This window comes from Chinchilla lanigera, unplaced genomic scaffold, assembly GCF_000276665.1.
Source record: "Chinchilla lanigera isolate Chin_1 unplaced genomic scaffold, ChiLan1.0 scaffold00054, whole genome shotgun sequence".
Taxonomy (NCBI): Eukaryota; Metazoa; Chordata; class Mammalia; order Rodentia; family Chinchillidae; genus Chinchilla; species Chinchilla lanigera.
In genome coordinates this window covers 10,044,558-10,069,280 of record NW_004955455.1, presented here as the reverse complement: position 1 = coordinate 10,069,280, position 24,723 = coordinate 10,044,558, and the positions used below count along the sequence as shown (strand labels likewise).

Sequence of the window (24,723 nt, the reverse complement as noted above, 5' to 3'; positions counted from 1 at the left end):
TCCCCTCCCTTCCCCTGCCCTCCCCTTTCTCTTCTCTTTTCTTTTTTCTTTTCTTTTCTTTCCTTACTGCAGTGAGATGTCACGGTTAGCCAGACAATCTGGAACTTTTAGACTCAAATTGTTACAGGGCCTGTGATATAGGGATGATACATAGACCTCCAAATAATATAAGTGAAACATTATACTCCCAGCCTGCTAGATGTCTGAAATACCAAGTTCATGTTCTCTAACATCAAGGAATGAATTCTGGGAACAACAGAGGTTAAGAGTAGGAAGAGTTTATTGGAGAAAGGTGGCTTCTAAGAGAGACAGAAGGGGGCTCAGAGAGGGAGTTGCCCACTGACCCCACTTCTCAAGGGTATTTTATTGAGCAAAACCCACGAGGTGAGGCAGGTTCAAGGTGGGACAAAACTATAGTCAACTAATAAGATTATAAGTATAGTCACTTAGGTAATATTGACCCAATGGGATATCACAGGGTGGGTGTGAGGTAGGCAGAACTGTGGTGAACCAATAAGATTGCAACATGCCAGGCGTGGTGGTACACTCCTGTAATCCCAACACTCGGGAGGCTGAGGCAGGAGGATCCTTGCAAGTTTGAGACCAGCCTGGGCTACAAAGTGCGCTCAAGGCCAACCTGAACTGCATAGCGTGACCCTGTCTCAAAAAGACAAAAAACAAAAACAAAAACCCAATAAGATTGCAACAAGTATAGTCGTCTAGGTAATGGGGATCAAATGTAGAAGTAAGTCGTGTAGCAAGCATACGTGGGACAGACACTTTTCTGGAAGGGGCGGGTTAAGGAGGTTTGGTCCCCCCCCCCAAGGTGACTGATGCCTATTTAGAATATCAGTCACTGTGTCCATACCCAGGGGAAGTGTGGCGTGTGGGTCTAGCAAAGCCTCACCTCCAGTGAATGTTCTTCCAGGCCACAACTGTCTTCTGTGCTGAGGGCCCACCCCTGCCTAACCGCCTGTAATATTTATAACTAACTTAGCTAGTATCGGGACCCTCCAGGAGTTTCCCCAGGCCTGCGCCCAGTCACAGTGCCTGCAGGGAGGGGCCTGGGGTGTGCGTTGGGGATGGCCACGCTCGCTGCCGCGTCTATTTTTTTTTTTTTTTTTTTTTTTTGGTTTTTCTCTGGTACCAGGAACCGAATTCACGACCTTGAGCTTGCCAGGCAGGCGCTTTTACCGCTGAGCTAAATCCCCAGCCCCTCGCTGCCGCATCTGAATGGCACTTGTCACCTCACTCGAGTGTCCCGCTTGTGCATCCGTGTCTATTGCAGGTGGAAGGCTGAGTGGCTCCTAGGTCTCAGGTTGAGGCCCCTGAGCCCGCAGCTGCAGTGTAGCCGGCCACCCCAAGGAACCTTCTCCTCAGCCCCTGGGGCTCCCTGCAGCTGCCCACGTGGGGTGGGAGGCAGATGTATCTCCCAGTAACGGGGTGTTTTTATTTAGTTACCTGCTTTATTGATGCATTTAGCCAGTGTGCATTTAGTGCCTACCTATGGGTTCTGTGTTGGATGCTGGGGGTCCCTCTGGTTAAAATAAAAGGAGTCTTCATCCAACAAGAGTATTATGTAGGGCAGTGGTGGTGAACATATAGCATGTGTGTTGTTGTGTTTTCCTTTTAAGGCAAAAGATGTTCATGTAGAATTGTTTTTTCTAAACTAAAACCTCAGTATTCAGGTTTAATTGCAGTGTTGGCACTTGTGAATAAATAAGTGAGTTTTGGGTTGCAGTTTGGCACCGGTTTTGGTCTCTAAAAAGGTTGCTGTCATGGTAGAGGCTTATCCCCCGTAACTCCTTCCAAAAGGGATTTTATTTATTTATTGGTACTGGGAATCGAACTCAGGACCTTGCACTTGCTAGGTAGGTGCTTGTGCCACTGAGCTACATCCCCAGCCCCCAGAAGGTATTTTAAACAGCTTATAAATTCATAGAACACAATCAAATTCAACATTAGTGAGAAAATGGATACATGGAGAAAGTGGGGCACAAAAGGCCTATAACGTTCGTAGTTTCCAGAGCTCAGCTACAAGTCTGACTTCAGGCTTGCTAGAGTTAAAGCAAAGAGAGACGCAAGATCAGCTGCTGATTCATGCTGTCCTGGAAAGTATCAGCAAGTCAGAGAGCTCCATACAGTCATACACCTGGAGCCCCAGCCACTTGGGAGGATGAGGCGGGAGAATCACTTGAGTTCAGGACCGGTGTGGGCAACAAAGATAGACCTGGTCTGAGAAACTACAAGGAGCCAGCAAGACAGTTCCTCTCCAGAACCCTTCCTGGCAGATCCCCGCGGATGCCTCTAAGGAAACCTTGCGTAGTGGATGAGTAAGCAGGTTGTCCTAGGTTGTGCCCTGGGGCCCACAGGGAAAGCTGATGCTGTGTGTCCATCCCAGCAATTAACCTGGGTAATTGTGGTCTTCAGTGGTGAGGTCAGAAGCTGCAGTTGGTGCCAGAGCTGCTGGCTGCCCCAGACATCAGGAACAGGGTGCTGAGTCACATCCTGCCAGGCTGCAGCATCCTGGCTTCAGCGCCCCTCACAATGGGAGGCCTGCCCGGGCAGGTCGGCCCCCTGCTATTCCAGACACGTGGTCTCAGGGCAGGAAAGTGCTAAAATTAGGTCTCATGCGGACCAGGACTCAAAGTGTAAGACACGTGTGAGAGGCATCAACGTTGAGACACATAGCCCAAGCTGAGAGCAGAGCCCCCCACCATCTACACGGCTTGCGCACGGGCAAGACTGCTTCTGTTCTGGGGAGTGACCCCCACGCAGGGAAAGGTCTCCTGTGGTGAGGGGAAATATCCAAGAGACAGAGAAGGGACACCATAAAGGAAGCCAATAAAAATCATTGGTAGATAGGCGAGGGATGTAACTTAGTGGTAGAGCACTTGCCTAAGTATGTGTGAGGCCCAGGCTCCATCTCCAGCACCACAAAGCAAAAACTAAAAACAACCCTATCTTTTATCATCCGGTCATACAGAAAAATTACAAGTAGTGTTTTCCAAAATCCAGTTAACTCAGATTTTGAAAATTTTTTAAATTTTGAAATAATTTTGCCAGGTATGGAGGCACACGTGTGAGACTGAGGCAAAAGGATCGTAAGATCAAACCCAGGCTGCGCAATTTAGTGACTTAGCAAGACCCTGTCCAAAAGTAAAGGCTAGGACTGTAGCTTAGTGTGGTGGCCCCGAATTCAGTTCCCAGTACCACAAAAACAAAAAACATACCACAGTAACAAGAACAACAAAAGTGCAAGCTTATAGAAAGGTTGTGCTGGTAACAGCTGTGGCAGTGAAAGAGTCCAGCTCGGGACCACTCATTTAGTTGTCCTGTTCCTCAAGTCCCTTGCAGCCTGAAACATTCTTCAGCCTTCCCTTGACTCTCATGACCTGCATGCTTTTGTGTCCAAGATGATCATTTTGGTGTCCTTCATTGTGAATGTGTCTGGTGGGTCCTTGTGGCTAGATTTGGGTCCTGTATCTTTGATGGGACCAGCGTGTGACTGGCGCCAGATCCTCCCTGCATCCTAGCATGGTTCCTTTTGTCCCATGACGGGTGTTTAGGTGCTCCTCTGGTTTAGGTGCATCTCCCTCAATGGTCTGTGTGTTAAGACTAAGCCTTGTGCTCTGCGTTTAGTTGTGAGCCTTTAACACAAGAACATTTGTGGGACAGTCATCCAAATCAGAGCAGCGGGTTTGCCTGGCTCCTTTACTGTACAGTTATTCTTTCCCGTCAATTATTAAGAAGTATTTCTTGGGATGATACTTTAAAATTGTATGGCTATTTGTGTCTGTCTGCACTCATGTTGTCCCATATTACAATAGGGATTTATTTATTTATTTATTATTATTATTATTTGTCTTTTGGAGACAGCATCTCACTATGCAGTTCAGGCTGGCCTTGAGCTCACTTTATAGCCCAGGCTGGTCTCGAACTCGCAACGATCCTCCTGCCTCAGCCTCCCTAGTGCTGGGATTACAGGCGTGCACCACCATGCCCAGCTTCAGCCTTGTATTTATTAAGTGCCCACTCTCTCCTGGGCACCAAGAGGGAACCAGAAATGAACATGTCATGTCCTAGGTCTCCAGATGCTTGAGGTGTTAAGGGACACTTACTTGTCACTGGGTTGTTTAAGGCAGTTGGTTCCCAAGAGGACCTCATCCCCAGTTGGGTGTACCTTCTCTTCAGATATTTATACAGAGTCATCTCTGTCTCTGGCCCTGAGCATGGGGAATGCTCATTGTCCCACTGCTCAGAGATGACTAAGGCAAGTTAATCATGGGGTGCTTTGAGACTAAGGAAAGGGACAGCATTTACTTTGAATCTGTTATATGTCAAGCACAGATGATTTAAAAATTGGGTGTGTTCAGGTCTCTGCATTCTGCTGGGAAGAGATGATGATTTCACCCATGAGTAGCTGAATGGATGGGTCAGGGAACATGATCTGGGAGTCAAAGGGCTTGGATTCCTATTCCTATCTGAGAGTATGGCCTTGGACAGAACACTTAAGCCTTAGTGGTTTGTGTTTTCTTTGTTGGATTTGTTTGTTTGTTTGTTTGAGACAGGGTCTCTATATGCAGTTCAGGCTGGCCTTGAGCTCACTTTGTAGCCCAGGCTGGTCTTGAACTCTCAATGATCCTCCTGCCTCAGCCTCCTGAGTGCTGGGATTACAGGCGTGTGCCACCATACCCAGTTTAAGCCTTAGTTTCTACACCTGCAGAATGAGAGAAGGTGCTAGAAGAAGCCAGAAGGAAGGAGCTAAGCCATAGCTGGCAGCTAGGGCGGGTATGGAAAGCTTCCTGGAGAAGGCACAGCAGAAGACACAGCAATGTGGAGAGGCAGACAGGAAGGAGGAAGAGAGACTCTGAGTAGAGAGGCTTCCAAGGACAGCAGGAGGTAGGGAGAGTAGAGAGTGAGTGGTGTGGGTCTGGTGGAAGGTTTTTACTATAAAGTACTCCTGTAAACTGCTAGGAACTCCTTGAGGCCAGGACTGTCTGGTGAATGAAATTTAGATTAATGACTTATGATGGCTAATTGTGGCTACCACAGAAAATTAGCCCAGAGGTTTGGACTCACAGATGCTGTTGTATCAGGGCAAATTTTGGGCTAGAAAGAATGTCTGGGAACAGTGATTAGGGACTGTGCAGAGCGGTCTCAAGGCCAGACACAGCCAGGGAGCCAGGCCAGAGAGACCCTGCCCTGATTCTCATCAGCCTGGAAGGTCCCAAACTTTCCGTCCCATACCATGTCCACTCGTTCTGCTTGGCCAGTTAAATTATTATTATTATTTGGGGGGCGGTTTCCATACCGGGAATCGAACTCACGACCTTGCGCTTGTCAGGCAGGCGCTGTGCCACTGAGCTAAACCCCCAGCCCTTGGCCAGTTAAATTAAAATTAACAAAACAGCACATTCAGTTCCTTGGTCCCAGGAGCACATTGTAAGGGTTTGGTAGGCTCCTGTGGCTAGGGGCTTCGGTGCTGGACAGTGCAGAGAGAGAGAGCACATCCGTTCTCTTGGCCCTGTCTGGTGGGGACCTTCTGAGCAGCTAGCACTTGGGTGCTGGATGAGTACTGTGTGACTCACGGGGATGGGGAGGACCCAAGCTGGAGTAGTCAGAGAGACTGGGAAGGAAGGGACCCTTGGAAAAGTCACCGCTCAGTGACGAGTAACTATGGGATGGGGCTGCACACTGAGAAAGGCCTTGAACCTGGGACAGTTGCAGTAATCTGTTCTTGGAATTTTTGAGTTGTTTCAAAAACATTTCCTTCATGTGCGTGTTATTTCTGGCTGAATAGGGTGTCTTTGCTGCCATGGCATTTTTCACACAATGCAGCCTTTATCTTTTCTGACCCAGTGAGGGGGCTTCAGTCCTGGTGTACCAGATGGCGGAGGAAGGCCATGCTAGCTCTGGCTTCCCCTGGGCAAGGAGCTATCTTAAGGTTTGCAGAGCCAAATCGGGGCTCATCATTTGCTTTCCTATTTTCCAAAGCAAAGATCCCGCTTTTCCAAGCTTGCTGGTAGATTCAGCTGCTTGCTGCTACCCATTGGTATGAAGGGGAATTGGGTCTGGCTCAGAGAATGTCTCTTCACTGTCTGAAATGCTTCTGGACATTCCTTCTCTCTGAGAGAAGCCTACGCCTTCCAGCCAAACAATACAGGCCCCGGCAGCAGAGCCATTTGTAATGAGCCCTGCCAGCATTTCTTGCCTGTGACCCCTTTTCCTAAGCACAGTGCCGTGCAGAGCTGGAATTTCCTTCTTCTCAGCATTATTTGTTTAGAGGAACAATTTGGGGGCCCTGGTTGACAGGTGTGTCCCTCGAGGCACTTGTTTTCTTTTGCTCTGAAGAACAGTGTTTGGGCTACAGCCCTGCCAGATTTCACTGGGAAACACAGCTCAGAGAAGACCTTGGCACAACTTGGAGTCTTTGTGACTTTGAACATGAATGCAGAGTAAGGGAATACCCTTGGGAGGAATGGGAAAAAATTTCCATTCCACCTGCAGTCTTTAGCTAATCTCTCTCAACATAGTATGTTTTCGATCAGCTTTCCATCTTCATAAACTTCACTTTGCGAGGAGTAGGGCTGGGAATCTCTGTAAGCCATCACCAGCAGTGATTCTGAGGCCACTGTGTCTGTCAGCTTCACCTGCTGGTGTGGTTGCTGCAGGCCAGACCAACCTGTCCTCCAGCCTGGGGGTAAGAAGACTGTTGAGCTTGGTGCTTCTCAGTCATTTTGTGCCCCTGATGCCACATGACCACTGACAAATCTGTCTTCTCCCAGTCTTGGTTTTTTCATCAGAAGAATAGAGTTATAAAAATTAAGTGAAAAGTGTAGGCTCAAGCTCTCTCTCAACTCCAAAATACCAGATTGATGCTATTATTTCCTTTTTAAAAAGTGTTGGCTGAGTGTAGTGGCACATGTCTGTAATTCCAGCACTCAGGAGGCTGAGGCAGGAGGATTGCCATGAGTTTGAGGCCAGAGTGAATATATTGACAGATTAATGGGTCAGCCACAAGCTCAGGGCTTGGGTCTTAGCTTTGTACTTTCTACAGCTTAAATTTATGACTTCACTCAGAAATACTCAAGTTCTGAGAAATCAATTTATACTAACCAAACTTATAAGGAACTGGCTAGAAAGCAGAATTTATAAATTCACATTTATGAATCTACAGTGGGAGCTTTTACAATAAAGTCCAACTCCTCTTCTGTTCACTACAGGGTACAAGACTTTCTTGCTGTTTCATGACACTTTTCAGAGCAGCACAGCCTCATTTCTTCCAGGAGAGCTCCCCAGACCGCTGGCACCCCTTTGGACCTTCTGTGCAATTTAGTGCATTATACTGGTGCTACCGTTCTGTGCCTGCCTGACCCACTAAACTGAGGTCTTTCCAGGGCAGAAACTGTGTTTGGTTCGTTTCTGAATTCCCAAGGCCTGGCGCTGTCTGGGTGCAGTAGACACTCAGTAAGTACTTGTTAATCTAAGCAGAATTAACAGAACTTCCTCTTAGGAATGCTCATCAACACCCATCTGTAATGCCAACTTTATATTGGTTTTTCTTTTTTCTGTTACCACCAAGTCCCCAGGGTGAACCACAGTCTTTTACAGAGCTAAGTATAGTTGAGGATTAATACTATCCATGGAAAAGTAGTTCAGTTACTTTCAACCAGTCTAGTCATTTGGGGCCCTTTACGTAGCCTTTACTTCAGGTGTGTAGTCTCTGATTTTTTTATGAGATATAGCATAAGAAATCCTAAAATTTTAACATGTAAATAACTTCCTGACTCCTTAGGTATAAATTAGTACCTAAGTATTAGTACCTTAGTATTTATTAGTACCTAATGAATAATGCCTGCTTGATCTACCTCTCAGAGTTTTGGGGGTGGGGGTTGTTGCTTTTGTTTTGTTTTGTTTTTTCTTTCTTTCTTTCTTTTTTTTTTTTTTGTCTGTTTGAGACAAGGTCTTGCTATATAGTCTTGAACTCTGTGTAGCCCAGGCTGGCCTTGAATTCACAGTGGTCCTCCTGCCTCAGCCTTTTAAATGCTAGGATTACAGGTGTGCACCACTATGCCCAGCAGTCTCTCAGAGTTTTCAAGAAGGAACAATAGCTGCTAGAGTGCTTTATCAACAGTAGAGCTTATCAAAGGTCTGGTCTCTCATCACTGTCATCATCTCATGTCACTGTAATGTATGGGCTCCTTTAGAGAACATTTGTGACTCGGAAAGTATTTGGTTGGAGATGAGCCTGTGCCATTATCAGGTAACCTCTGTTTTTGCTGATGTCAAGAGGGTAGCATTTTGGGGTTTTTGTGTTTTGGTAGTTTCTTTTCTTTTTTTTTGTCTTTTTGGGATAGGGTCTCACTATATAGTTCAAGCTGGCCTTGAGCTCACTTTGTAGCCCAGGTTGGTCTCAAACTTGAAACAGTCCTCCTGCCTCAGTGCTGGGATTACAGATGTGCGCCACCACACCCGCCTGCATTTTGTTTTTTTGATGCTGGCAAGACCCCGCTTCATAGTACCTATTCATCCTTCTCCCCTTCTGCAAGGACCATGTGTTTTGTTTTATTTTGTTTTGTTTTGTTTTGTTTTGTTTTGTTTTGTTAAGAACCACATGTATTGGTGATTGTTTCAGTTTAGGATCTTAGACACTGGTGGAAATGAAGATGTCATCGTAAGTTCTAGTGGGTACATGGCTCTCCTGGAGGCTGCCCACACAGGCACACAAGTCAGGGAGACCATGGAAAGAGAGAGCTATGGGCCCGCACCTTTATTGGATCTGGGGATTGTATAAACAACTTTCTTGCAGGGAGGGTTAATTCATGGGTTTTGGAGGGTTTTTTTTGTTTTTGTTTTTGTCTTTTTGAGATAGCATCTTGCTATGCTGTCCTCAAGCTCACTTTGTAGCCCAGGCTGGTCTCGAATTTGCAACGATTCTCCTGCCTCAGCCTCCCGAGTGCTGGAATTATAGGTGTGCGCCACCATAATTAATGGGTTTTTTGCTTTGTTTTATTTTGTTTGGGGGGAGTACTTGGAATTAATGGGTTTTAAGCAAGCAGGGACAAAGGAAATTACTGAGTGACTGAGGGGTAGTCGCGGATATCTGCACAGTCCATGCAGGGGGTAAGGATCAGTGGGGCCAGTTAACTGGGCTGTGTCTAGCTGTCTCCTAGGGAAGTGTTCACCTGCAGGTGGTTGTATAAGGCAGAGCTCTGGATCAAGCCCATTGAGGAACACAGAGGGGGTGGAGAACTGGAAACAGTCTCGAGGGCGTCTGAGCACTGCTGGGATAGGAAAGTTCAACTTACATTCAGTGTGGATACTGAAGCAGTATAAAATTTTAAGAATTGACTGCAGATATGATCAGCTAATGTCTGTTTTGATTCTTCTAAGGAAGATACTGTTTTTTGGCCCTAGCATGACTTGCCTTCGTGGAATCAAATTGTGTTCCTTCCATCCTGAGAGGATCATGGGTGTTTCTTGATGTTATCTTTTAGGAGCAAAAACCATTTATTGTGCAGCTGTGTATAAGGTGTTTCTATGAAACAGAAAATGTGTATCTTCTGCCACTAATGAATTCAGGAGTCTTTAATACTGGTAGGCATCAGAAACATGTCCAGAACTTTCTGAAAAACTGATGCCCAGGACTCAGTGTAGAGCTTCTGAATTAGTCTCTGCTGAGGTTGGTCCTGGGTGTAAATGTGTTGTAGGAGTTCTACAGGGTGTTCAGATGTGTAGCCAGTGTTAGAAATGAGGGACATTCGTTAACAGTCTGCAGTTTGATGCTTCTGCACCTGCTGTTTCTGTTCTCCAAGGATTGATGTTTCTAAGTAGCATGGCACACCTCTACACCACCCAGGCATGACCCATTCTTAAAGAGGACAGTACTCTCCCTTCTTCTTGATGTTAGGCTGGCGTGGCTTCACCCTGTACTCCATGCTCTGCCAGTATTTGGCTCTTCAAATAAAGGAGCAGAACCCTGTGAGGAGCAATCAGAACATACATGTAGTAGAACACATTAGAACCCAGAGAAACCAAGGCATAGCTCAGTGGCCGAGCGTATGCTTAGCATTCAGCATGCATGAGGCCCTGGGTTCAGTCCCCTACACCAAAAGATAGATTCCCAGACCAGAGCTTTGTGTTTCCTTAAACTTTGATGGGCTGCAGAATTACGAAGAGTTGCTCAGGCTACCCCTGGAGATTCTAGTTCAGAAGCTTTGGCTGGTTTCCTTCATTTGTTCTATGGGAAAATAATCCCGTGCTGCCAAGCTGCAGGAAGTCAGTGACATGGCATAGCTGAGTGCCTCATGCAGTCTCTGCCACGTGGTCCGTGTGGGGTGAATAATAGTCTTGTCGCCCAGACCACCTTAAGAGCTCCCTCTGGATCAGCGTGATTCTGCTGCTCCCCGAGCTCCTCAACAGTCCTGTTCTGTGTAGAAGGATCCAGCGATGTGTCCTGTTCCTCGGCTTTGCTGGTGGCAGTAGGTAGGTAATGTGGTGGATCCTCTGCCCCTTCTGGTCATCTCTTGGGCAAGTGGAGAACAGAAGCCAGGTCTTCTCATCTTGAGATGGTGTTCCTCTGAGTCATTTCCGCTTTTCCTGCACATGATGCATTTGGATGTCCGGAAGAGGACCGAAGGCAGGGTCTGAGTCCCGGCTTCTCAGTGACGGTGTGCTTAGCAGAACTGCACCGGTGGTGCTTCAGTCAGCCTCCAGAGCAGCGTGGGCAGAGGTGACAGCGGCAGAATGGCCCAGAGAGCCGCTGTGGACTGGAAGGAATGGCATTCCAGGGGTTAAGAAGGTGGGTGTGGGGGGGATAGGCATGCGTCTCATCCCATCTTGTAAAGGTGTGTACTCTGGGCAAGCTGTAGTTGTTTCTTCTGCAAAATAAGAGTAATGACGGTGTGTGATTCATTTAATCTTCCAGTGAAGATTAACTGGTCATTTGGAAGCAGAGGGAAGTTTCCAGACAAGGTCTTCTCAGAAGCCTCTACCCAGTGCTGCCTCCTTCACAAAGTAGTCTGAGATCTGCCAGTTAAATGCTTTCTTCCCTCTTTAGGGGAAGGATTCCTTTCTTGGGGTACTTATCCCCTTCTGCCCTGCATGCTGGTATTTATATCCTGATCTCATTTCACTGAGTGAAAAAGTGTTAAAAACACAGTCAGCTCTTGGAGGCTCTGGCAAGATGGATTTTTTTGTTGTTGTTATTACTGGGAATTGAACTCAGGACCTTGTGCTTGCGAGGCAGGCGCTGTGCCACTGAGCTGTATATCCCCAGCCCTGCAGATAGATTTAGGCATCATGCACCAGCCCTTCGGGATCTTAGCCTTGCTGGCATCCTGGCCTACCTAGACACCATATGCCTCTCAGAGCTCCTCATACTAGCGTGTGTGGTTCTGTGCACCTGGAACATCCCCAGCGAAGGGTCACCAAACCCCTTAAATAACTATTTTCATAACCGCGAAGCATTTTCAGAATGTAAAAATGCTTTTGAAAATGCAGAGTAACAAATGGGGCAGGCAGCTGCCCACATCCCGTTGGGTGGAGGGATGGTGATTTGAAAGAAAGAGACATCCTTCAATATTCCAGTTTTAACCACGGTGGGGTCCTTTTGCTTGGGGTTTGTTCCTTGGCCGCCGGCTTGTTTTCCCTCCTGCTTCCTAATGCACACCCTGTTGCTTGTTCTGAAGCTGACCAGAAAGCCCGTAGGAGTGAAGTGATTAGAGGAACTTCAGCTGTTTTGCTCCTTCTGAATAGGCTTCTTTCATCATAAAATGCTGTGACAAGGGCCTTTTAAAGCCAAAATATCAGGGGAGGACAATGCTGCAAAAGCTCCTTGCTTTTTGGGTAGGACCATCGCCCAAGAAGGACTCCACTGCAGTCCTGAAGGGACTCACCAGCCTCCTTCCCGCCGTCCTGGGACCTGTGGAAAGTGGCTGGCAGAAGCTCCACAGACACGGAACAGAAGGGTGTTGAGATGTGAATGCAGCAATCATGAACCTTGTTTATTTTTCTGACTTCTGCATCTTTGTTCGGCCAACGCGGTACCTCTGCAGTTCCGAGGGTTCCAGCCCAAATTAGTACGTATGACCATCGCTCTTTTGTGTCATTACCTTGGGTCAGTTTCTGGATGGTACTCTTTATATTCCAAGGGCGGGGGGTTGTTGAAGAGCACTGATTGAAGGTTTTATCTGTTTCACATGTTTTGTAGAAACTTTAACCTTGTAAAGTCGGCCCAAAGAGCAATAATCAGTATCAGAAATTATTTGTATTGCGGAGGTGAAATTATTTGGAGGTAAAATCATTGAGCAGGACAGTCGGGAGGGGAATTGCTGGACCCGTTTCTTAATCCCTTATCAGAGTTTCTCCTAAAGCAGTGAGAGAAGTTGACTCTGGGTGTTTTTGTTTGTTTTGTGTGAGTCCGACCTCCTGTACCTTCAGGGGCTCTTTTTAAAACACTGAAACCTTGGTGAGAAGGTTGAGTTTTCCGAGGCTGGGATGGATGGTAGGTGTGTTTGTGGCTTTCTTGACCAGAGTACCTCATAAAGGTGTGCCCATTACCAGCGAGGATTCTTCATCTACTTTTATTTTTAAAATTTTAATTGCGGTGCTAGGAATGGAACGCAGAGACCCACTCATGCTGGGCGAGCGTTCTCCCTACGGAGCCGCACACTTAGCTCCACCAGCGCACATGTCTTAGAGGATTTCCCTGGTGGGTGCTCTGAACTCCTGTGAATCTGGGTACTGTGCATTTGGTATTAAAAGTTCAGCTGAGCAAACCATGCCACGCCCTGGCCGTCGGGAATAACCCTCATCGCTCACACTGAAGGCACGTGAGGGCCTGTGGGGAGCTCAAGACAGAAGGCAGAAAGCCAGGTCATGAAAAATATGTGCATCTTGTTTGCATAAATCCCATCGCTGACCACACTCTGTAGCCTCCCACCCACTCTGCCAGCATCTCAGCCCCAGGAGTCGTCGTGTGTGGCTTCTCTGCCTGTATCCCCTTACTGTCTTCCCGGGACGCAGGGTGACCTCACTGCCTTAGGATCATGAACTCCTTGGGCCTCCCTGCAGTGTTTGGCCTTACTCTTTACAGTAACCGCCTGTGCCTGATGGTCAGGGTGAGACCAAGGCCCCAGTCACTACTGCGCCCTGACTTCACTTGTACAGGGAGGACTCAGATTCTTATTAGACTGAGGGATAGCTGGCTTGCTGGTGATCACAGGCTAAAGCCAGCCTGTTCTTCTGAGTTGGTCTCCCCGCCCTCTGCCACCCTTTTCTTTTTTTTTTCCCCAGAGGAAATGTAAGGGAAACCAGGGGAATTTTTCCCTGTGATTTCCATAACAAAGGTCACTGGTAATGGTTGGCAGTTTCCAGAGTGCCCTGGTTCTGGTCAGTATGGATTTCGGGGGTAGGTGTTTTCATATTCATGAACAAAACAGGTTGATGTTCCCTTGGAAAGACTTTCCTAGCCGCTTTGATGACCTGATTGTTTTAAGTTTCATGATCTGGGAGTCCCTTCACAGCTCTTTGAGATTTGGATGTAAGCAGTAAGGGATCCGTGTCTAGAAAGGACAGTAATAGTTCTGAAAACAGTCTTGGTTGTAGAATTCTAGGAAAGGCAAAGGTGACAAATTTTAAGAGTAGACAAATACGAGAAGATTCTGCCACCTGCTAAAATTAAATGGCCTGGATCTTGCATTGGCCAGATGGATGCTAAAGAGCTTTTTGCTTCCTGTGGGTGAAGGTGAGACTGCAAGAAAGAGTGCTTCTCATTCTTCACTGTTTACAGTCCTGGGCTCCTCCCCACCTAACACTACAGAAGTGTGTGACTGGGCTCCAGAGCAGAGAGGATGACCTAGACGTCTGTGCAGTAACAGATGAAGAAGTGCTGAGCACCTGCGAAGGGTTGGAACTTTGAAATCACAAATTGTCGGTGTCCAAAGGCCTGTATGAGGGGCTGAACTATACAGTTAAGCAGTCTGTATTTTTAGCATGAGAATTTCACTCCCCAAAAAATTTAGAAAATTTTTATCATGAAAGATCTGTTTTCCCAGGAGCTGCTGACTTTAAATGCCAGTTCGTATGACATTTTCTTAACACTTACCCAGAGTTATATTTGAGACTTAACTGAGGTTTTTTTTTTTTTTTTTTTTTTTTTCGGGTTTCGGTGTTTTGCGTGTGGTATAGGTGGTTTTGATTCTTTCTATTATTTTCTATGCTTTTGTGTTTTTGGCTCACTTTTTTCTTTAACTGTATGTTTGTGCTTTTTCTTGTGTGTTTTTCCTTCCTTTCATTTTTTTGTTTTTTGGTTTTTTTTGTTTTGTCTACAGGGTTTCCCTTTTGAGCTTGGGCTGTGTCTTCACCTAGTGTGTCCTAGTGGCTTGTTTTGAATTTGGTTCATTTTTCTTGGCTCTTCTTGTTGAATCTTTTGGTTATTGGCGTGGGCTACCCTGTTTGCTTTTTCTGTTGTTTTTTGTTTTTTTATTATTTCCTTTGGTTTGTGTGTGTGTGGTGTTTTTTTTTTTTTTTTGCCAGGTTCTTAGTTTTCTGTTTTTGGTGGCCTTTCGGTTACTTTTTCGCCTTTGCTTGTCTCTGTGTTTTAGCAATGTTTGTGCTTCATTTTTGTGGGTTCTTGGCTTTCGGTTGTGCCCCACTCCGCGTGGCTACTTTCGTCCACTTTGGATTGTGATTTTTAGAGGGATTTGTCTGCTTTTGTGGCCGGGTCTTGCTTTTCTGTATCTTCTGTTTTTCGTTCCCGGTGTAGTCCCGGTCTGGCTCTTCCTTCGTATGATTCTCCTTGGTTCTGGGTTTGCAGGTGTGCGTCTTTCTACCCGCAGATTTTGTCCTGGAATGTTCTTCAGTCTTTTGAATTGTGCTTGTTGTTTTGCCATTTTCATAATTTTTTTGTTTTTAATTTTTTCTTTTTTGAAGGTTTTATGACTGGGGATGTAGCTGAGTGTAGATTGTTTGCTTAGTGTCTTTCAGTTTTGGTTTTTTTGCTGTATTTTCTGTGTGGTTTTTGGGAGTTTGGGATATTTTTGGATAGTTGGTGGTAGTTAGTAAGTGTGGCTGTCTTTTTGAAAGAGGGTTTGACTGTGTGGTTGAGGGTGGGCTTGAATTCACTGTGTAGGTCAGGCTGGGGTCGGCTGGCATGATTGGTGTTGGGTCGGGGTGTCGGGTGGTGGGGTTGTAGGCGTGGGGCAGGACGGGGCTGTTTTTTTTTTTTTTATGCTTTACTTTCTTGCTCACGTTCCTCTTTTTTTTGCCTTGGGCAATTATTAATTTCTTTCTTTTTTTTTTGGATTTTTCATTGTTGCCGTTTCATCTTCATTATTTTTGCTGGTTTGTGTTTTTCTGAGGGCCGTTTCTTGATTTTGGTGCGTTTTTTTTTTTTTTTGTTTTTTATTTTTTTTTATTTTTGTTTTTTTTGTTTTCCTTGATCAAGTTAAGTTAACATTTTATTGGGGGGGAGTTTTCTTTTTTTTTTTAGTGTTGTTTTGTTTTGTTTGTTGTTCTTGTTTTTTTTTTTTTTTTTTCCACATTGTTTTTTGGTTCCCTGCATTGGCCCCTTTTTGTTGGTTTTGTTCCGATGTGGTTGGGTGTTTTTCTGTGTTTTTTTTGTTTTCCAGGAAGTAGTAGCATTATTAAAAGTTAGGGGTTTGGGGGCTGAGGATTTAGCTCAGCGGCACAGCACCTGCCTGGCAAGTGCGAGGTTGTGAGTTCGATTCCTGGTACTGGAAAAAACAAACAAACAAACAAAAAAAAAGGAGCTTAAAAGCCAGGGCCAATAGCAGGAATGTGAAAAATGGCACAGAGCAGACCGCCCCCCTCCCATCAGGGTGCTCTCTGTTTTTACAACATACAGTGCTGCGGTGAGGTCCCTTCCAGGGTTCAACAGACAAGGGCCCTGCCATGGCAGAGCCCTGGGGAACTTAGGGTGTTTCAGCAGAAGCATTATTTCATCATAAAGCTGCAGCAGCAAGCTTTCAGCAAAGATGAATCTCGGGAAGACTGCTGTGTGAAATTATTGTAAAAGCAGTTTCATTCCATTTGCATTTTATGTGTCATTTGTCCGCTTTGATGCTTTTCCTCTGCGTTACGTCTTGGCCCATTTTCCTCTCAATTCATTCTAACCATGGCCCAATTTTTTTTTTCCAGTTTAAGTGAGAGCTTTTTCATGGTGAAAGGAGCAGCCCTCTTCTTACAACAGGGAAACAGCCCTCAGGGCCAGCGGAGTCTTCAGCACCCCCACAAGCATGCAGGTGACTACTCTACCTTGATACTCTACATTGGGTCTTCTCTATCCAACAGAGGAGCTTCCATGGTTGGGGCAAGTGGCTTGCTGGGTCTCAGGGACAGAGAAATAATAGATCACAGGTTTGTAACGGCTGGTACTCTTAGGTGGCCCTGGGAGACGGTATAAGCTTTTTAAACTGTGTGTATCCACCTGAGAAACAAGGTGGCCAGCAGTGCCCCATTGGGCTGTGAACATTTCCTTTGCACAGTTTTTCCACTAACTGCAGATTTAAGTTACTGTATCACTTGTAAACAAAGACACTCAAATGCATCATAGCCAGATACTGTCCCCTGGAAAAGAAGCACATAGGATGATACATACTTAATGTAAAGGTGCTGTCATTTTTCTGAGCGTATGAGGAACCCTATTATGGATATATATACACAAAATATATATATGTGTGTGTATGTGTATATATATATATATATATTCAGCAATAAAGAACAAAATTGTGTCATTTGCAGAAGAGATGGATGTGGAGAGCATCATGTTGAGCAAAATAAGCCCAACTCAGAAAAACGAATATCATATGTTCTCTTTGGTATGTGGAATCTAAATAGAAATAACAAGAAAGCAGAAGGAAGACTATTATTAGACAAGAAGCTGGGAACAAGGAGGGCGTAAAAGAGCAAGTAGTAAAATGAATGGATGTAATCAAAATGCATGCATTGAAATCCCCAGAAATGTGAAACCAGAGGAAAGTGTGGGGCAAGAGAGCAAAAGGGGGTGAAAATGATAAAAGTATGTTAGTGCATGTACAAATCTGCCAGAGTGAAACCCATTAATATGTATAACCAATGCATACTAATAAAAAGATGTGAAACAAAAGAACCCCAAATCAGTACCAGTAAAAAAAAGTCCTTTATTTACTTTGAATGAGTTAACATTGTCCTCTTTGTCATAATAGATAAGTGTAATGAGCTATAAATATTAAAAAGGAAAAAAAGCTATCTCATCTGGGGAATTTCTTTAAGAGCCTTTGACTCACACTCTGAGTGTTCTGTGTGATGGTGTTTTTATTCTGTAGTGGCCAGGTCTGGATTTTGGAATGGGACAGAAGTAATAGAGTCAGGATCAAACTGAATATCAATATAGGTCTGAAAGAGACTAGTAAGAAGTACCCGTGGAGTGATAAGACTGAATTTCTTAGGCTCTGAAACTGAAGGCAATTTGAAAAGAGGAATTCAGTAAACATTGGCGTACAAGGGGATCTTTGTAAGAGGCTGTAACCTTTTAGGACGGGCCACACCGGGTTGAATGTCTGACCTGTGAAGGCTGTTACCTTCCAGAACAGCAGCTTGGGAGACGATTGTGTGATTGGAGCTGGTGTTGTCTGTGATCAGTTTTGTTTTGTTTTTGTTTTTGTTTTTGTTTTGCTTAACCTCAAGTCATGCAACTTCATGTTGGAGCTGAGTGCCCAGGTTAGAATTTCATAGCTTACAGTCTATAGCAAACACCACAACTCAGTCAGTGTTTTCACATAGTGATACTTATAATCAAGATTAAGGTCTGTTTTAAGCTATGAAAATAATTGTCCTAAACAAGGAGGCAGTGTGCTTTTTGGAAAGAATAGTTCTGTGACTTACTGAGCAGTCATAGTTGACTTCCTTGTTCTTATTTCTTTTTTTAAGAGACAGGTTCTTGCTGTGTAGTTCAGGCGGGCCTTGAACTCGAACCAGTCCTCCTGCTTCCACTGCCCACATGTTGGGATTACAGGTGTGTGCTGCCATGCCTGGCTCGGAGTTGACTTTTGAGCCTTGGCTTCCTCATCTTTGCAGTAGGCGTCAAATGCCTCAGAAAACATGGAAATAAAGATTATGCACCTGCTAGGTGCCGTGTTACATAAGTGACTAGTTACTACTGCAGTGAGCTTCTACTGTTGTAAAGCTGTATCCACTGTAGGCCAAGCATGGTGATGCACACCTGTAATCCCGGCTCTCGGGGAGGCTGAGGGAGGAGGGTCACAGGTTGGAGCCCAAAGTAAGCAAATTAATGACTTATTAGCAACGTCTTGTCTCGAAATAAATAATTTTAAAAGTCTGGGGATGTAGCTCAACAGGAAGGCCCTGTGTTCAGTCTCAAGCAAAAATAACTAAATCAAATGAATAAAATTTAAAAATTAAGAAAAAACTATATTCAGAACATTTCTGAATTTGCTAACTGTTCTGCCCCCTTAGGGATGTAGCCATTGCTCATGTCTTACCTGTGACACACACAGCAAAGTGAGTGCCCAGGCTTTACCAAGCAAGTGTATGGTGCCTGCACTTGCTCGGGGAAGTAAGTATAAAACCACTGTAGCAAACCCACGTGAAACCGGTCCCAGAGCTCTTGAATGCACAGCTGGCTGAGGAGAAAGGCCCCAGCTGGTTGGCGGTTTTGCTCTGGAAGCCTGAAGTACAGTGAACTCAGGAAGGCAGAAAGATTGGCTGTTTGTGGATGCTCAGCAAATGACCTTGGCGTAGGCACGGACTTGACTTTACATCAGGTCCTTTTATCCCTACAATCGCCATCGGGTCTGCAGGGTGAACCACAGTCCCCTCAGTAGTCACTCTGCAGAGCTGTGCAGGAGGTTAACTCTGTTCACGGAAAAGTAATTCAGTGGAGTCAGTGGGGTCCAGCCAGACAGTCAGTGGCATGTCCTTCACACAGTCTATACTTGAGGCTCTGTTCTCTGATTTGTGTGTATGTGGATGTCAGTGGGGTTTGGAGTTCTGTCTGTCAGCAGTTCCACATCTCAGCAGATAATCTCACTGAAAGGAGTTATCTGTGTGGAAAATGCCCCTGTCATGTAAGCATTGATCAGACGTGGGAGTGGGGTTTGCTTTTGTCTGTGGTTCTAAGACCTGGGTGGATATGGGAGACGTGAGCAAGCCGAGAACCAGCCTGCTGGCTAGTTGGCCTCATGGCACTGGAGACGTGACAGGTGGGGGCCCTGTAGGTGGAAGAAGGGGAATGGGGAGCTCCATGTCCTTTACCATGAACCATTGTCTCCAGATCATTCCTTACAGAGAGCAGCACCACTGGATGGTGCTTTACACGGTGGAATCCTATTACTGGTGAATTCAGATAGGAGGGTACCTTCCTTTCTTTTTTTAAATTTTGTTTATTGCAGAAAGAGCACTTAGTGTGAAATCTATCCTCCTAACTAGAGGGGCCAGTACTACTTAGCTGATTCCCCTCTGAGACAGGAAGTGCGATTTTGACATCAACTTTCATTCTGCCTTAAAATAAAAAAGATATATTTGTAATAGGAGCAAATGCAGTATTTTCATCTGTAGTGTTTGAGTGTATGAGCAGTATTGACCCTTCCCGGGGTTCTCATTTGTTCTATAGGGTAGTTTTTTAAAAACAGATAAAATAGTTTCTTGGGGGTGTTGCACAAAGTTGAAATTGATGTGATTTTTTAAATGAGTTACTCCTTGTACTTTTTCCTAGATCATCACTCAATGCATGCATTAAGAAAATTGTGTAGCTGGATACAGTAGTACATACCTGCAATCCAAGCTGTTTGGGAGGCTGAGGCAGGAAGATTGCAAAGCTTCAGGCCAGCCTGGGCTATATAGCAAGACCCTGTCTCAAAATGAAATACAAAATTGGAATGTTGGAGCTTTGGCTCAGTGATACAGCACTTGCCTAGCATACTCAAGGCCCTGGAGTTTGATCCCTAGGACTGATAGATGGAAGAAGGGGAGGGAGGGAGACAGGAGGGACGGAAGGAACTGAATAAACAAGGAAAAAGCGGTGAAAAAATTGCATTTACTCTTTACTGATGACATACCTCAGTTACAAAGACGCCCTCCTCCTGGAACACCATCCTTCCTTTAGTTTGCTTGCTTCTGGCCGACTGTAGAGACTTAGCACCTATAAAAATCCAGGCTAGAGACACCTCCCAGACCCTGGAGCAGCTCAGAAAAGTTCAGAAGCCTGCCCGGGCCAAGCACAGTGGTGTGTGCGTGTAGTTCCAACTACATGGGAGGCAGAGGCAGGAGAATCCAGGAACTCCAGGGCCAGCCTGGGCCACGTAGTGAGACCACATCTCAGCGGGAAAAATTTTTTTAAAAACCTGCCCTATGGGCCAAGGATATAACTCAGTGTTGCAGCACCTGCCTGGCAAACACAAAGTCCTGAATTCAATTCCTGGTACCACCCCCCACAAAAAAAGCCTGCCCTAAATTACTGCCTTTTTCAAATAATGAAGAAAAAAGAGATGATACAGTTTTTAGCAAGAAAAGTGCAAAGGACAGATTGTTATCTCATCATACTATTTCTCTGGGTGCCCCTCATGAAGCTGACGTCTGTAGAGACATTTAAGATGTTTCCTTCCAGGTGTAGAAATACTCTTCTCGTGGAAAAGGCAGAAGAGTCTGGAGGGAAAACAGCACTCAGTGCTTTTTCTTTCAGATGTTTTGTTTTGTTTTGTTTGAGACCGAGTCTTCCCACATGCCTGTAATCTCAGCACTCGGGAGGCTGAGGCAGGAGCATGTCCATGAGTTCAAGGCCAGCCTGGGGTACACTGTGAGTTGAAGGTCAGCCTGAACTACAGAGTAAGACCCTGTCTCAAAAAAAAAAAAAAAGAGAGAGAGGCAGAGTCTTCCTGTATAACCAAGGCTGGCCTTGAGCTTGTGGCGACCTTTCTACCAGCCTGCTAAGTGCTGAAGGACCACCGCCCAGGCTTCTCTCAGATGAACTCGGCAAACGCCTTGTGTGAGTCATACCCGCCTCCCACCCTGCCAAGTAGTGTTTGCTTCAACAAAATGACGTTTTTCTCTAGACTTGTCTGTGTTTTCCAAATTTTGTATTAAAAACACCCACGTTGCAGGTATTTCAGAAGAGAAGAGTACCTTTGCAGCGCGGCTACAGGCTGTAAATCACTGATCTTCATTGGCACAGCATTCCAGAGCAGAGTAAGAGAGATGCAGACAGGAATTTTTGTAATATTTCTCCTGTGCTATAGACAGATTTTCACTTCAGAATCTTTCAGGTTCTCCAACTCAGAATCTAGTTTTCTTCCTAGAAACTAGGTGGGTGACTTAAAACTTTCTTCATTGGTCCCACAGGTGACCTGCCCCAACATCTGCAAGTAATGATCAACCTTCTGCGTTGTGAAGACAGAATCAAGCTGGTAAGAAGAGATCAAAGTGGCAAGTTTTCATTTTTCATTGTGAAATTTGGTGGGGAGCCATTCATGAACAGAAAGGGGAAAGTGTTTCACCTGATGTTGTGTTCTCCCACACTGATCCCAAGAGCTAACGCCAGGCTGGGGCGCAGTTCGTTGGTAGAGTATGTGCGTAGCCTATACGAGGCCCTGGGTTCTACCCTGGCACCAAAAGAAAAAAGAAAAAAAAGGCCAAAGCCACGTTTACTCCAGGGGGCCAGCGCAGGGTGTGTCAGGTTTCTGCAGCAGTCTGCGCTAAATACCATCTTCTCTCTGGATTTCACTTGTATACTCATTTTACATGTTTTGAGTTTCCCTCTGAGCTGGGCACTATTCCTGGCACTACAGATAGAAGTGAAACCTGGCTTTTGCTCACAAGTATTTCATCTTTATCTCTTATCTTCTTCCTTCATGGAGAGAATGAGAGAGTACTAAAGTTCCTGGTCTTTAAAAAAAAAAAAAAAAAATACAGGGATTGAACCTGGGACCTTTGCACTGAACAGTTTTAATTTTTAATTTTGAGAGGGTCTCACTAAGTCACTGAGTTGCCCAAACTGGCCTGGAATTTGTGATCCTCCTGCCTCAACTCCCCTGAGTGCTGAGATTATAGGCATGTGCCACCACATCTTGCTAAGCTCTTGGTCTTGGTGTGGTGGAGTGGGGAGGGAGAAGAGGGCTGCCCTGGAGAGCAGACCAGTGAGGACATCCCTGCCCAATGCAGGCCGTGCGCTTAGAGAGTGCCTGGGCGGATCGCGTCCGCTACATGGTGGTGGTGTACAGCAGCGGGCGGCAGGACACGGAAGAGAATATCTTGCTGGGAGTTGACTTCTCCAGTAAGGAAAGGTGAGTCTCATGCGATGGTGGTTGCCTTGGGATGGGGACAGGAACTACTAGTGAACAGAGTTTCCATGGTGTCCCATCTTCCTGGGAGCTGAGCATGGGATGCATCCTGTAGAGAACAGAGGGTGGGTGAGGCCCTGGAGGAGGAGGGTTACCGTTTCAGCTCTCGTGCCCTGGGTACAGTGTCAGATGCAGTCTTTGCTGTCAGGGAACTCAGAGTACACCGAGAACAAGTACACAGTACTTTTCACACTGGGAGCTACAGAAGAGGAGGGGCATCTGTCTATATTTTGTTGCTGTCACAATACCTGAGTCTGGGAATTTTATAAAGAAAAGAGTTTATTTAGCTCACTGTTTTGGAAGCTGAAAGTCCGAGATGAGGCAGCACCATCTGTTTGGCCTCTGGTGAGGGGCTGATGGCAGATGGCATCCCAGTGGTGGGAGTATGTGTAGAAGAGATCGCATGATAAGACAGGAAACTAGAGGGATCCAGGGGTCAGGCTTGGTCTTTTTGTAACAACTTGCTCTGGTACTGGTAGAGCATGTGTTTAGCATATGTGGAAACGAACTCACCCTATGAAGCCAGCCTGGATTCCTTCCACTGTGAAGCCGTGACCTACTTACCTTCTGCTAGGCCCCGCCTCTTGAAGGGTCAACCACTTCAGCACTACCAAGCTGGACTGAGCTTCCAGCACATGGACCTTTAGGAAACACTCCAACCCTATGCAAACCATAGCAAGGAGCACCTTAGCCTGGAAGCTCCCTGGAGGAAGAGACAGCTGTGCTGCTCAAGAAGGGTAAACCAGAGTCAGCCCTGGGAGAGGGGAGGATGCTTTCCGGCTGACAGGCACAGAGGGCACCCTCCAAGCTCGTAGGCCCATGTGGCAGAATGCGCCTGCTGGCATCGCATCAAGTACCTGGTCTAGAAGGCTTGTACCACGGGGCCTCAAGTACTTTGGGGCAGGTCGCTGGTCAGTGGCTTTAACATCATGCAGTTTCCCAGTTACCGGAGGTCACTGGGGTTATATCATGGACCTGTTACAAGTGTAAGCCGCTCACCTGATATTTGGGATGTACTCCTGCATGTGAGGTCATTTCCCACTATGGATCTATGAAAACTAGATCAAAGCAAACTCCTTATTCATTACCATTAATCTACTCATTCACTGAGCAAATAGTTTGCTGGCATTCCCCGGTGTACCAGATAGTTGGCGAGGCCCAGGAGGCAAAGAAGCAGCAGCACATAGTTCTTGACCTCAGAGAGATATCGGCTAGCTCAGGAAACAGCTGTCACTAGCCATGAGGGTGAGAGGCTCAGTGACAGAGAGACACCCATCCCTCTGTTGGACACAGAGTGGGGTGGATGCATGCCAGAGGAGCCAGTGCTCTTCAGCTGGGTCTTACCAGACCTGTGGGCAGCAAGGCAAGTTCAGGGGTAGAGCAGGGCCAGGCAGAGTTTGGAGCAGAAAAATTCTCAGAAGCTGTGAATGGCCATGGTTACGGGACAGTAGTGTCTTCTTGGTGTGCGCAAGTGGCTCTGGATCATAGGTGGTGACCTAGATTCTGTTGCTTGTTAGGACTGTGCTTTTGTGGTATTTCCTTGCAGCGCCTCATTGCATCGTTTAAAAGTTTTCTGCAGCATACTGAGTGGGTCAGAGTTGGAGCTGGCACCTGTGTTCCTAGGCCGTTTGGGAATTAAGTGTGGGTGAACACACAGTGTACCGTGTACCAGGAGTGGAGCTCTGAAGAGCCACTTGGAGACTAGACAGTTTGGGGCATTGTGGCAGATGCCCCTGGGCAAGTGCTCCCAGACATGGTGAGGGCCCTTCTTTGGGGGCTGTGAGGCAGACACGTTCTGTGTTTAAGCGTTACAACTGCAGTTGTTCTTCACATGACTACGCAGTCCTAGGGAAATCTTTTAGGAGTGGAGAATTGTCACCACCAGATCTGCTTAGTAATTGTTTCTGACCCTGAACTGAAACCTGCTTTCCTTGGGCTGTACCTTTGATGTTGATCCTGACTGTGAAGCCTCTTGGGAGTGTAACCTACCTCTTCCCAGGCATCTCTGGCTAAAGCTGCAAAGTACAACACAGTTGATCAAATGCCCTATGAACATCTCAAATCCTTAAATTTCCCTGGGGGTGGGGAGCCCTGCCTGTCATTGTGCAAGTGAGGAGTCGGAAGCCCAGGAGGCTGCAGTGAGCGCACCAGGGTCGTCCCAGTAAGTAGGTGAGCAGGGACCTGGGCTTGGGGAGACCCTCATGTGTCCCTCCCAATGTGCTGCAGCACCTTCGCGTGCACGGGCTTGTTCGCCCACTCATTCATGCATTGATTGCATGTACACCTGTTAGCTTGCTCCTTATGCCAGGACTGCCAGGTACTGGGGCTCATAAGGCACAAGAGACACGACCTGTGGTCTCACAGA

The 24,723-nt window shown here is 46.2% G+C and overlaps 1 protein-coding gene across 1 annotated transcript in view; it reads left to right on the top strand.

Annotated features, from left to right (window-relative positions):
- The window catches only part of Ssh1 (slingshot protein phosphatase 1), a gene marked incomplete at its 5' end in the record, with an annotated part of 57,494 nt that overhangs the window by 8,205 nt on the left and 24,566 nt on the right, over positions 1 to 24,723 (top strand). The window contains 3 exon segments of the mRNA XM_013520441.1: positions 16,165 to 16,268; positions 21,361 to 21,425; positions 22,180 to 22,301. Coding sequence (XP_013375895.1) covers positions 16,165 to 16,268; positions 21,361 to 21,425; positions 22,180 to 22,301 — 291 coding nt within the window.